General features: G+C 21.2%; 4 protein-coding genes across 7 annotated transcripts in view; 1 reads left to right on the forward strand and 3 right to left on the reverse strand.

Moving 5' to 3' along the window:
- LOC102677788 overlaps positions 1-750 on the reverse strand; it is an 85,038-nt gene extending 84,288 nt beyond the window's left edge. Inside the window, exon 1 of one of the 2 annotated variants that reach the window (XM_006613525.2) lies at positions 438-750. In XM_006613525.2, the coding sequence (XP_006613588.1) occupies positions 438-561 (124 nt within the window). In that variant the 5' untranslated portion in view covers positions 562-750. The remainder of the gene's footprint in view (positions 1-437) is intronic. The other variant, XM_006613526.2, reaches the window with a different exon arrangement.
- An 819-nt stretch (positions 751-1,569) lies between these two features.
- On the reverse strand, positions 1,570-4,300 carry LOC102678114. Of its 3 annotated transcripts, none has more exons than XM_031509474.1 (7): positions 4,144-4,299; positions 3,957-4,083; positions 3,319-3,766; positions 2,758-3,086; positions 2,424-2,659; positions 2,135-2,294; positions 1,772-2,065 (listed from the first exon to the last, which is right to left on the reverse strand). In XM_031509474.1, the coding sequence occupies exons 2-7, from the start codon at positions 3,983-3,985 to the stop codon at positions 1,825-1,827; spliced, it is 1,443 nt and encodes a 480-aa protein (XP_031365334.1). In that variant the 5' UTR covers positions 3,986-4,083; positions 4,144-4,299; the 3' UTR covers positions 1,772-1,824. The 3 variants fall into 3 exon arrangements, with proteins under 3 accessions (XP_006613590.1, XP_031365334.1, XP_031365335.1); XM_031509475.1 differs by having other exon boundaries at positions 4,227-4,245; XM_006613527.2 differs by having other exon boundaries at positions 1,570-2,065; positions 3,957-4,300.
- A 656-nt stretch (positions 4,301-4,956) lies between these two features.
- Positions 4,957-9,431, reverse strand: LOC102678244 (breast cancer type 2 susceptibility protein-like). The gene is made up of 12 exons (XM_006613528.2): positions 8,424-9,431; positions 8,205-8,351; positions 8,049-8,137; positions 7,736-7,969; positions 7,492-7,642; positions 7,206-7,415; positions 6,932-7,142; positions 6,591-6,790; positions 6,254-6,513; positions 5,934-6,117; positions 5,582-5,857; positions 4,957-5,450 (listed from the first exon to the last, which is right to left on the reverse strand). The coding sequence occupies exons 1-12, from the start codon at positions 9,429-9,431 to the stop codon at positions 5,046-5,048; spliced, it is 3,375 nt and encodes a 1,124-aa protein (XP_006613591.1). The 3' UTR covers positions 4,957-5,045.
- A 510-nt stretch (positions 9,432-9,941) lies between these two features.
- Positions 9,942-12,785, forward strand: LOC102671885 (uncharacterized protein PFB0145c). Its single transcript, XM_031509473.1, has 4 exons — positions 9,942-10,272; positions 10,418-10,560; positions 10,635-10,830; positions 10,992-12,785. The coding sequence occupies exons 1-4, from the start codon at positions 10,082-10,084 to the stop codon at positions 12,577-12,579; spliced, it is 2,118 nt and encodes a 705-aa protein (XP_031365333.1). The 5' UTR covers positions 9,942-10,081; the 3' UTR covers positions 12,580-12,785.
- Positions 12,786-12,997: the final 212 nt, after the last annotated feature.

Below are 12,997 nucleotides of genomic sequence, written 5' to 3' on the forward strand. Positions count from 1 at the left end.
ATTAATTGTAAAAGAAAATTTGAACATGATTATGTTTAAATCATTAATGTTTAATGCGCATAATTCTATGCATATCAGAATCACCATAAAATAATAAAAACTAAATTAAGTTTTTAATAATTTGAATTTAAAATTTATTTTTTTATTTTATTGTAATAATGTTGAAAAAAAAACTAGCAAAATCAATGCAATCTTATATTAAATATAATGTAATAAAAATATATTGAATATATATTGTATTCTATTTGTATTATGCATACGTTATTTTTTGCATTAAAACATTTAAAATTATACAATATAATATAAAATAGATAAATAATAATATCTATTTATATTATATTTACTTATTAATTATATATATTTTATAAATATATATAAAATAGATATAAAAAGATGAAAAAAATAAATGTGACCAATAAAAATAATTATTCACTTACCAACTGCAGTACACACGCCCAAGATTCTTGTTAACGTTGATAGATGAGTGCCGGTATTTCTAACGTATGTGAACATGCCGCTAGATTCTGATGATACGTTAAAATCCTTCATTTGCGTCACCATGTGGTAAATAATAAATAATATATTTGTTATTTAACGTAAAAACACTCGCAAGTTAATAAAAATGATTATAAAAACGTTTAAAGCGTAATAAATAACACGGTTACGTTTAAATAATATACATATTAATTCCAATGTACAACACTACGTCCGCGCACTTTCGAAGACCACGCGTAACTGAAGGCATAAATTCTACCGGTGAAAGCTTATCCCCACGTTGACATTCGCGCACGCGCAATTTAATCTTAATATACAAATTTTTCTGTCGCGTATTTATATTTTATAATTTTTAATATTAAATATAATATTAATACAATCAACTATATATACTTTTTTACTGATTTTATATTATATTATATTAAAATATTATATTCAATAAATAATAATAATAAAAAGAAAACATTATAATTAAATTTTAATATTTTTAAAAATGATATATCGTTACTTAAAAATATATATCATTACTAAAAAATGATAAATGATAAAATTAAATATAATATTAATAAATTTAATATAATATTATTAAATTTAAATTTTATATCATATATAAAATATGAGTAAAAGTACATTTAATATTATAAATTATTATATATTTACAATAAGCACGACCAATACAGATGTGTGCGTTACAAAAATATATTTATTTGCGCACGTAAGCGTGTGCATTAAACAACAAATAGACATTAAGTGAGGTAGACATAGTTACAACAATAAATTCGCTTCTGAAACAACAAGAGTATTTAAAATATACATTTTTATAATTAGAAGACTAGTTCTTATTATTTTTAACATAGTGTTTAAATATTCTTTTTATTTATAGTGCAAAATATTTCTTAAAATTAAAGTATATTTTAATACTGTAATATAATGACATATCTTATTATTATTTAACAATAACGATGTATTTATATATCATATAAGATGTACTTTATATACCATTTGAATTATAAATGTTATCTGAATTTTTAAATCATTGATTTTAATAAATTACAATAAAAAAATAAATAATTGAATTTTTATCATACATCATTATTATATCACAAACAATAATGAATTTTCACTTTAAATATATAAAAGGAAATTAATTTAAATATAAGAAAGAAATATAATTTTTTTTCAATTACATGGTCCACGCTTTACCCAGTCATTATTATATCATATTTATGTAAAACAATGAAATACAATTTAAATTTACAAAGATAAAAATAATCTTACAGAATTTATAAAATCGATTTTTTTTCTAACTATCAAAATTATTATAATTTATTATAACTTTGTTTTTGTTTGACTTCTCTTCTTTTTTTTTGTACTATTTCTAGAGATGTTTTCCAAACCTGTAGTTGACATGTTTAATTTAGGAGATTGTCTAGGAGTTATTTGTTTCCCTTGAATTTCTAAACTTTCATGATTATTATGAATTGTTTGTGCAGAAACAGGCAAAGAAGATCGAGAAATAGGACTTAAAGGTTTTTTATTACGGGATAATACTACTGATGATGTTAAAGATCTAAAATTGTAAAAACAATATAGAAAATATTCATTATAGCTAAAAATATTCTTAATATTTTCTAAATACCTATTTTTACTATTCGGAAATCGTGACATATCTAGAGGAGCAAGCTTTACATTTTTTACCCATACAGCAGGAGAAACAGGAGTATGCCAAGAAGATTGATAATTCGAAATTTTTGAATTTTTTTCGGAATTTTTGAAATAATTGATATTTTTATTTGAACCTAAAAAATATAAAATAACATTTATTAATTTTTTAACATTTATTAAATATTAAAAATTTTTTAATATTCATTTATATATTTTTAATATTCTATATGTAAAATGCAATATTACAGAAAAAAATCATATACTTTGAAAAGTAGAAACTTCTAGAGACTGTGCCATGAACTTAATTGGAGTAGTTCTTATAGTAGAAAAACTTTCTCTAGTTGATAAAACATAAGGCACAGGACTAACTACAATCTTTTCATTGAAAACTGTTCCAAGTTTATTTCTACTAGTATGTGGCCTAGAAAACTTGTCATCCATGATGAATTCATCCTTTTCATTCCTTATTCTATCATTATTCATAAAATTATCATATTTTCTATAAATAAATAAATTATTATAAATAAATATTTTTTATTTCTATATTATGAAAAATTTCTATTTTACTTTTCTTATTGTAATATTTTTTATATATACTTTTGAATTTCTTGCATGTTTGTTTGAGTAACATCTTTTCTCATAGATAAAATATGATCTTCTACAGATTTACCACTATTATTTGAAAATTTATTTTCAAGAGGAATTGTTTCTTCAAACCAATTTATCTTTGAACTTTTTGCAGAACTTTTATTGCTATGAATAGATGCCATACGTATTTGTAAAACATCATTAAAATCATCATGTAATGAATCAATTTCATTTTCTTTTTTAGGAAACAACTCTGATATTACATATGCATAAAGCATATCAAGTATTTCATCTTGTGCAGTTTTTTGTAATTTATGCTTGGATGAATTTTTTCTTTCCTACAAATAGATTATATTTTTTTATATAATGTGATTATATAAAAATATAAAATTAAAATTATCTTATAAGAACAGAAAGATTTATAATATCAATTATTGTTATTTTTCTATTAATTTATATTATATGATATTTAATTTATATTATATGGCAATTATATTATGATTAATTTATATATATATTATATATTATGATATATATTATGATTAATTTATATTATATGATATTCTTTACCTTTATTGAAATATTATGTTCTAAATATGTATCTTCATTATGAGAAATATTTTTCACTTGATTATGATTTATGTTCAAATCTTGATAATTACTTTTAGAAAGAAATGGATTTTTTCCTATTATTCTTAAATGAGGTATTTGTGTTTTCCATTGTGTACATTCTTCCAAAACAGCCGTTTGAGTTACTTGTTCACCATCTTCATATAGTGTATTTTCAATAGTCTCCCACTGCTGCATAACTTTTCTTGTTGCAATATTTTCAATTTCTGATGAACAAAATATATCTGTTGCATTACTATTCCAATCAGTTGATAAATTGTCATCAACATCTTTCCAAGTTTTCTTCTTTTGTAAACTTGGTAATTGAAAATTATCACTTGATTCATTTTGATTGTTTTGATAATCTTTCACTCTTGATAAGTTTTCAGATTTTACATTTTGTGTTAATCTATTAAAATATAAACGATTTCTTTTTAAATAAACTTAATATTATTTAGTTTTATTTATAATATTTATTATTAATTTATTATTAATTTTTTATATTTAGAAATACGAATTGAAAAACAAAAATGGCTTACAAATTATATTTAAATCTGAACATCTAAATTAAATGGAAAAGATATTATTATAAGACATACGTGTTACGTTTAAGTTTCCTTTTATGCATTTCATGCTTCTTAAAAAAGTATCTTTAATCAACTAATTTTTAAACTTATTTTTAATCATTTATCTAACAATCTTTTCGCCGTACTTATAACACAGAACCTATACAGATCACAGTAATTTTATTGATTATTTTTTTAAAACAAGGTTTTCAGTTCAAACCTTAGAATTTAAATCATTCTACTGTTGTCATATTATAAATGATTTATTAATTTCCTTGATAAATTCAAAAACTAAGACTTTACCATCAGATAACATCTGATCGATTAAAATTTATGTCCCACAATTTATACTTTATTCAATCTCATGCTATATGCTAGTTCTAATTGTGTATTCATTATTATAGTAACTGAAATTATAAATTTTTCTATAAATTTAATTTCAAAAATAAGAATATAAAACATCATATTTAAAGTGAAATAATAATAATATTGCTTTTTAAGATATGTAATAATTATTTATTTTATACTTTCGGTTTTACCAAAAACGAAAAGCATAGTTAGTGAAAAGCTAGATAGCATAGTTGGTGAAACTGTTTCTACTTGAAAGGAAAGAACTATTTCAAAAGCTTCATTTAACACAAAAACGAAAAACAGATTATGTAATAATTAAGATCAAATTTAAATAAATATCAACATATATGAAATGATTAAATTGCATATATTTCTAAATAATTTAAATATAAATATTTAATAATTATAAAATTTATATAAAAAATATTATATAAAAAAATATTATATAAAAAAAATTATTTTATACAACTTTTAAATGCGAATTTAAAAAATAGTATTCATATGTATTTATAACATTTTTAATATAAACAATAATTTTAAAATTAATAATACAATTATTTATATTAACAATAAATACAATATACAGGATTTAATTTTCATAATTTTATTATTTTCATCTTATTATGAAAAATAAAATAAAAATAATGAATCATTACATTGTACTTGAAATATAGAGTATATATATTTTTAAAAATTTTAACAATTTATTCTAAAATATACTGTACATAATTAATATATATTTAAATATAATAAAATTTAAAATATACAATATCATCTGGAATTTTGCTCAAATTTAGCATTTAATGACATATGAGCTTTTGTACATTTTTCATTTCCAGACCTCATAGGAGATTTGAATTCTAATGATACTCGTTTGGAGCTATTATTAAGTATAATTGGAGATAGACTACATGGTTCACCATAATGTTGTAATTTTTCAAGTCTTTTTTGTATAGCAATAGATTTTGCTGGTTGATCATTCAATAAATTTCTTTTTAAAAATTCTTGACAAGCATGATCATTAAATTGTTTGTTAGAATTAATATTTTCTTCTGATGCAGTTTTTTCAAGATTATTTGCATCCAGTATAAATTTATCTGAAATTCTTGTCATTGGTTTTTTTTGTATCTTCTCTGAAATTTCTTTTGCACAGGTATCTATATACATATTGACATCCTTTAAAAATATAATTATTATATTATTATATCATAGGCATAAATTGTATTTAATTAGTTTGTATTAAATTTAGTTATTTAAACTTACGAATTTATTATATTAAGAATTTCTAATATTTTTTAAATGTTTACCTTTATTAAGTATTTTAAATTTTCAAAAGGTTTTTGAAGATGACTGTGTCGAGGATTGCGCGTGAAAGTACTTCGTTCTGTACAATATGCCATTGGTATATCCCATGTTGTAGCACGACGCCATTCTAAATTAGTACAGGCAACAAAAGATCCTACAGTCAATATTTCTGTATATCCATAAAAAAATATTCCATGCCAAAACAATATTGATAAATATGAAGATTGAGAATCCATATGTGGATATGCCAAATATACAGCTTGAAAATTTTTCATACCCTTTAAAATAAAAAAAAAAAAATCATTAAAATTTTTTATTATTATTGCATATCATACATTTATATTAATTACTTACATAAGGTTCATTTCCAATAGAAGTAACAATTCCTACTGTATCAAATTCTCCATAAGTTGGAGTAAAAATTGGCTTATTTATATCATATAATGCTGTATATATTCTTTGAGAAAAATTTATATTGATATCATTTATTCGGCAGAATAATGTATTTCGATTTGTAGTCAATTGCAATTCATTACCTCTATTACAATAAATTAATGATATATTATATAATAAAATAATGATTTTATGTTACATTTAATTGTTATTATATTAGAAACAATAAAGAAATATAAAAAATATATAAATACAATATAAATATTTTATATAATAACTACCTTTTTGCTGAGGGCATAACAGTAGAAACTGATACATAATTTCCTTCTTTTAAAATATCTAAAACCTCTTCGCTAGGAGACCAAACTGAAAGAATAGCACTTGTTTCTTCTTCAATCACGCGAATTTTCAAAACAGGAGTAACTTGTCGTGGCGGAGGTAAACTTTCTTGTAATCTAGATTCCAGTTCTTGTCTAAATTTTTCTTCTTTCATACGACAATCATTTTTTATTTGCTCAATTTCTTGTTCTGAAAGAAATTCCTGTAATAAATAAATACATGAATTTTTAAAGCTTAAAAATAATATAAAAAATAATATTTTTTATTTCAATTAATTACCTTTTTAGATAATCCATCACAATTTTCATTCCATTCAATTGCTGCTAAATCTATACTATCTATATTTTTATCTAAATCATTTTTATTTTTTCCAGTATAAAAATATTTTTCTGCTTTAGCATAGAATGTTTCTATCATTGAACGATATTTTTTTTCATAGATAATATTAGCTTTTTCTTCGCATCTAGTATTTCGAAAAACTATAATATAATGAAATAAAATATAAAAAAATAAAAAATAACATATAATAATATAAATAATAAAATTTAATTATATAAAATATTTAAAAAAATTTAATAAAATAATATATATTTTTTATGTTATAATCATGCCAATCTCACTAGATTCTCCAGTTGAAGTTTTCTCATGATATAACATTGGATATACTCTTGCAATTATAACTTTAATTTTTCCAATTAAACCGCCATTTGGAAAAATCGATTTTAATTTAATGCATATTGGTCCTTGGGATATCATATATCCCAATTTCACATCCCATCTTGCTCTTCTTGTTGAATTTGTATGAAGTTTTAAACATACATTTTCTGGAATCTAAAAATAATATATTATAAATATTTTCTGCTAAAATTTAAACAAATCTTCAAAGATATTTACTTCTAAAGGTGGATATCCTTGAGCACAGTTTAACAATTCGGATCCGTACGTTAATAATTTTGTTCCTTCTTTTATTTTACCAGACATTATATATTTAATCATTGCTTCATCAACTGAAGCTTGAATGCTATACCATCCATCTGTTAATATCAATTTTTTGGATAACATTTTATATTGATTAGGACTTTTATTTGTAGCAGAATCATCACACTATAAAAAAAGAAGAAAATGAAAATTCTTTATAAAAATTAATTCTAAAAAAATCAACATTTTAAAAAAAATTCACCTCAATAATAGATGACACACATAGAACCATTCGTTTTGTTGCAACATCATCTTTTTCCAAAATTTTTCTTAAAGCTGATCTTTCAGATCTATCAATTTCTCTATCATAGCGATATTTTAATTCCATTACCACTCTAGTAGGAGTTAACATTCTAAAAAAAATTTTTTTTATATAAACATTATAAAACATATATATTCTTATTCTCTAGTTCCAGAGAAAATAAAAAAATAAATGTAAATTATACTTTGGTAACATAATAGAACCCAATTTTATTCTATCTATTGATGCTAATTTCCATACAATCCATTTATAATGATTTTCTACCCATCCAGATGAAAGTAAATTAGGATCTACACCTGGACATGCCAAAAAAGATCTTTTAATTTCTGTTATTCCTGCATTACCATTTTCATCCAAAATCAAATATGCTCCATCTTCCAATTTTATACCATCAATATTATTTTGCACAATATTTTCCCTGAATAATATATATCAATTTTATAAATGATAATATAATGATTCAATATATACAAAATTATTGATAAAATATATCTCACCCATATAAATCTATACATCGAAATTTATACATTAATGCATTATTAGATGTTATGTCCAAAATTTCAAGTGGCAATTTTTTTTTATTAAGCTAATAAAGAAAAAATTAATAATTGAATTAAGTAATAAATAATTAAAATTTTTTGTTTAATTATTACCTCTTCATGTGAACATAGAACAGGATTTTTTCCTTTGCTAATTTGTTTCCAAGATATACGATTTTTGGCATTATTTTTTCTATGAAAATATAATTTACTGATTGTTGGTTTAGGTTTATTTTTTTGCTTTAAACTAATTTCATTATCCTGTAAATATATTAATATAAATTAAAAAAAAATTTTTTTTTGTTAATATAAATATTTTAAAATATGGTCTACTTGTTTTGAAGCAGCTTCTAAACGTTTTTCTAATATAGTTACAGATTGATTTATAAAATCTATCATTAATTGAGTATCACCAAAATCATTATTAATTGTAGATTTAGTCTTGTTTTCTACATTTATTAATTTTTCCTTTTCTATTAAATATTTATTTTCTTCATTTACACATTGATTTAAATTTGTACAAGTATCATTTAATTTTTCTAAATCATTTATATAAATAGATTTGTCTACTTTATTTATACTTTTTTTTTTATTTGTATTTTTTCGTTTTTTAGAAATAAATCGTCCTCCTATTACAGGACTAGATGGAACATTTATAAATTTTTCATTATTTTTTATTTCTTTAGGAGATTTCCATGCTTCTGAAAAATCTAAATCTTTTTCATCAGCTAAAAGTGCAACTGCACTAGCTGCAATTTCATTTGAAATGAAAGAATTATTTAATAATTCATTATTTTTTTTTGTTGATTCAGTTATATCAATATTGTCAATTAATTTATTGTTATTACAATTTTCAATTATTTTTGAAGATGTATTTTGAGTTTCTTCTTCAATATTTATTGTATTCTTATAAATAATTTTCGAATTTTGGAGTTCATTACTAAATCGTAATTTTTTAAATTGATTAGATTTTACTTGTTTGTTTAGGGGTATATTTTCATCTAAATCTTTAATTTTTCGTTTCTGTAATGATTTAGGAAAAATAAAAGTATTTTCAAGGTTTTCGGAAATTTCTTCTTGAAATAATACTTGTGCTTTTAATAATGCTTCATTGGTCACATTAATATTTCGACCATTTGCAGTTTGAAATCCAACATTTGATGATTGTACATTAATATCATTTTCACTTTTGAATGTTTCTTCATAATTGTCAATTTCTTCAAGTTCTTTATTGAAAAGTTTTTTTGCTTTTGATAAAGCTTTCTCGGTTATATTAATTGAGCTACCACTAGCGGTAGTGAAACCACATAATAATCCATCATTTCTGTTATTATTGTTCATATCTATTAAACTTTTATTATTACGTATATATTTATTGGATACGTTGATATTTGAACAATATTGAAAATAAAAATTATTCGTTTTTACATTTCAACTGATGATATTAAAACACATTTCACTACTATACTTTAAAGACTAACTTTAAAGAATAACTATGAGATATCTATCATTTAAAAAATGGCGTTTTTATCCTTTTCCCATTATTTGTTTTTCTTGTTTATATTTGATATATCAATATATAAACATTATATCTTATAATATATATTCCGTAATTTTTATTTTTTGAAATAATATAATTTAATTTAAATTTTCTTTTTTTTACAAACAATATTTATTTAAAAATTATTATAAATTATAAATATTATACAAAATTTTTTTATATGATATATTAATATTAAATTTTTTATATTTTTTTTGTGAAAATTGTATAATAATTAAATTTTCTATAATAATTAAATATTAACATTTTGTATTTAAATAATTTAAATATTTAAATTATTTTGTATTTAAATAAAATTCTTGAATATCAGCGTCAATTTTGCCACTTATCTATTGAACCGGCCAAACATAGATTTAACCTCTACACATTTATTGCATTGCATATGTTTTACGCGGGAGTGTAATTCATTTTTATTTTTTAATGAATAAACATGAAATTTAAAACATATACAGGAATTACGTGGTCCATTTTGGAACTCACAGGTCTTTTAGAAGATGAAGATTGTTGTGTGTATTTTGAAAAATTTACAAAACATTTTGGTTTACATCCATTCCATTTAACAAATATAAATGCTGCTTTGAATGAAATTTTAAGTTCGAATTTAAATTCGTACGATACTGAGTATGTATATAATTTTCATTAATTTTCATGAATTATATTCTTAACTCGAAATTTGTATCTAATAATACAATTTTAAATAAAATGTAAAAATCTAACAAATATATGGTTATGTTTATATATAATATATAGGTTATATTTATTGCAGTTTAAAGGGATTTCTGTTAGCTTATAAGAATCCTAAATTGTTAACACCATTGGGAGAAATATTTTATGATTCATGTTTTATTCATATTGATATTGAAGCAGATTTTTATATATTTAGACCTAAGCTTGGGTGTACATTAAAAGGTAATATCAATATATATATAATATTTATTAAAATGAAGTTTCTAAATGTTTACTTATTAATAGACTATTTATAGGAATAGTAAATAAAAAGGGATTAGATCATATTGGGATACTTGTACATAAAGCATTTAATGTGTCAATTCCAAAACCAGATAATGAAGAAAATTGGCCAGGTGATAATCTTGAAATAGGCCAGGAAGTGAGATTTCAAGTAACACTTCTTGATTTTACAAGTAAATTACCATTTATTCGTGGAGTCTTAAATTCAGAGTAAGTATATTTATTAATAATAACATTTAAAAGTTAATTTTAGTAAAAGTAAAGTTTTTTAAAATAAAGTTACTATTTATTGAAAAAGAGATAATCTTTATAATATTTTTCATTATTTTCAATGACTAAATTTTATAATAAATTTTTTATTATTATTTCAGTGATTATTTACATGGATGTCGATTAATGCATAAAAATATTAATAATAAATCATCTGTTGAAAATATTATTCAAAATGAAATTTCAGTTAATAGTGTTTCAAAAACAAATACTAAACATACAAAGAATACATATTTTACGTCTGAATCTGATAAAAATTCTTCTGATGAAAATATACAAGAAATAAAAAAAGAAATTGTTCAACAAAAAAAATCAAAGAAAAACTATGAACAAGAAGAATCAATTAAATATTGTGAAAAAAAGAAAAAAAGTAAAAAAAATGATAAAAAGATTAAAGAAATCAATGAATCTATATCTAAATTGGAGCCTATACATAATTATATAAATGATTTTCATTCAAATGAAATAGAAAATATACTTGAAAATAAATCTAATATAAAAATAAAATCTGAGAAAAGAAAAAACTTAGATGATATTGATATTTCTTTAGATGATTTCAGTACAAATAAATATGTAAGAAATTCAACAAGTCCAAATAAAAAAAGTTCAAAGAAAATTAAGTTGGAAGAATCTAATGATACATATGCACATGATATAAATGAAGACTCTTCAAGGAAACAACATAAGAAACATAAAAATTCTCCAAAATTGAATGTCTTTGAAAATAAAACAGATAAAGAAATTAAAATAGAAGAATTAAATGATATATACATACACGAAGTAAATGATGATATAAATAATTCTTCAAAAAAGCAACAAAAGAAACATAAACATTTTCTAACATTAAATGCTTTTGAAAATGAAATGGACAAAGAAATTAAAATGGAAAAATTAGATGACACATATGTGCATGAAGTAAATGATATAAAAGATTCTCCAAAAAAACAACGTAAAAAACATAAAAATTCTCTGGCAATGAATGTTTTTAAAAATGAATTAGAGAAAGAAATTAAGATAGAAAAATTAAATGATACAAACATTCATGAAGTAAACGATAATGTGATGGAAAATTCTCCAAAGAAACAACGTAAAAAACATAAACATTCTCTAAATTTGGAAACTTCTGAAAGTGAAATTGATAAAAATGTTAAACTGGAAGAATGGAATAATATGGATTTACATGAAATAAATAATAGTACAGAAAAGAAACATCATAAAAAGAATAAACGTTCTATAAAGTTAGAAACATCTGATAATGAAACAGATAAAAAAATTAAATTAGAAGAATTGAATAGCACATATATATATGAAGTAAATGATGATATAAAAGACTCTCCAAAGAAACAGCATAAAAAGCATAAACATTCTGTAAAGTTAGAATCCTTTGAAAAAGAAATTAAGATGGAAGAATTAAATAATACATACATACATAAAGTACATGATGATATAGAAAGTTCTCCAAAGAAACAACATAGAAAACATAAACGTTCTCTAAAATTGGATACTTTTGAAAATGAAATGGATAAAGAAATTAAGCTAGAAAAACTAAATACATATATACACGAAGTAAATGACAATATGGAAGATTCTCTAATAAAACACAAAAAGCATAAACATTCTATAAAATTAGAATCTTTTGAAAATGAAATAGAAATAGATAAAGAAATCAAAGTGGAAGAATTAAGATAAAAAAGAAAACAACTAATAAAATTATTGAAATTTTTAACTTCATATTTTTAATGTATATAAGTGAAATATTTTCTTTTATGATTCATCTGACAAAAATAATTGTAAATAGAATAATTGAAATAAATATAAACTAAACATTTTTATTCAAAATTCATATTTTATTTTATGAATGAATTGATTAAAACATATAAAAAAATTATTGATGACAAAATTTTAAATTTTTTAATTTTCACACTTATATCAAGAAGTTTTTGTAAAAGCAGTAATTTGTTTATTTCGGAAGATTTACAATGAAAAATTTTATATAAAAACAATTACAATCTTTAAGCATTTTTTCTACACTACACTTAGTAGTGTGATCAAATAATTTTCTGTATAGTAACATTTATTTTTTAAAGTACCATTTATACTATATATA

This window comes from Apis dorsata, unplaced genomic scaffold (assembly GCF_000469605.1).
Source record: "Apis dorsata unplaced genomic scaffold, Apis dorsata 1.3 scaffold_156, whole genome shotgun sequence".
Classification (NCBI taxonomy): domain Eukaryota; kingdom Metazoa; phylum Arthropoda; class Insecta; order Hymenoptera; family Apidae; genus Apis; species Apis dorsata.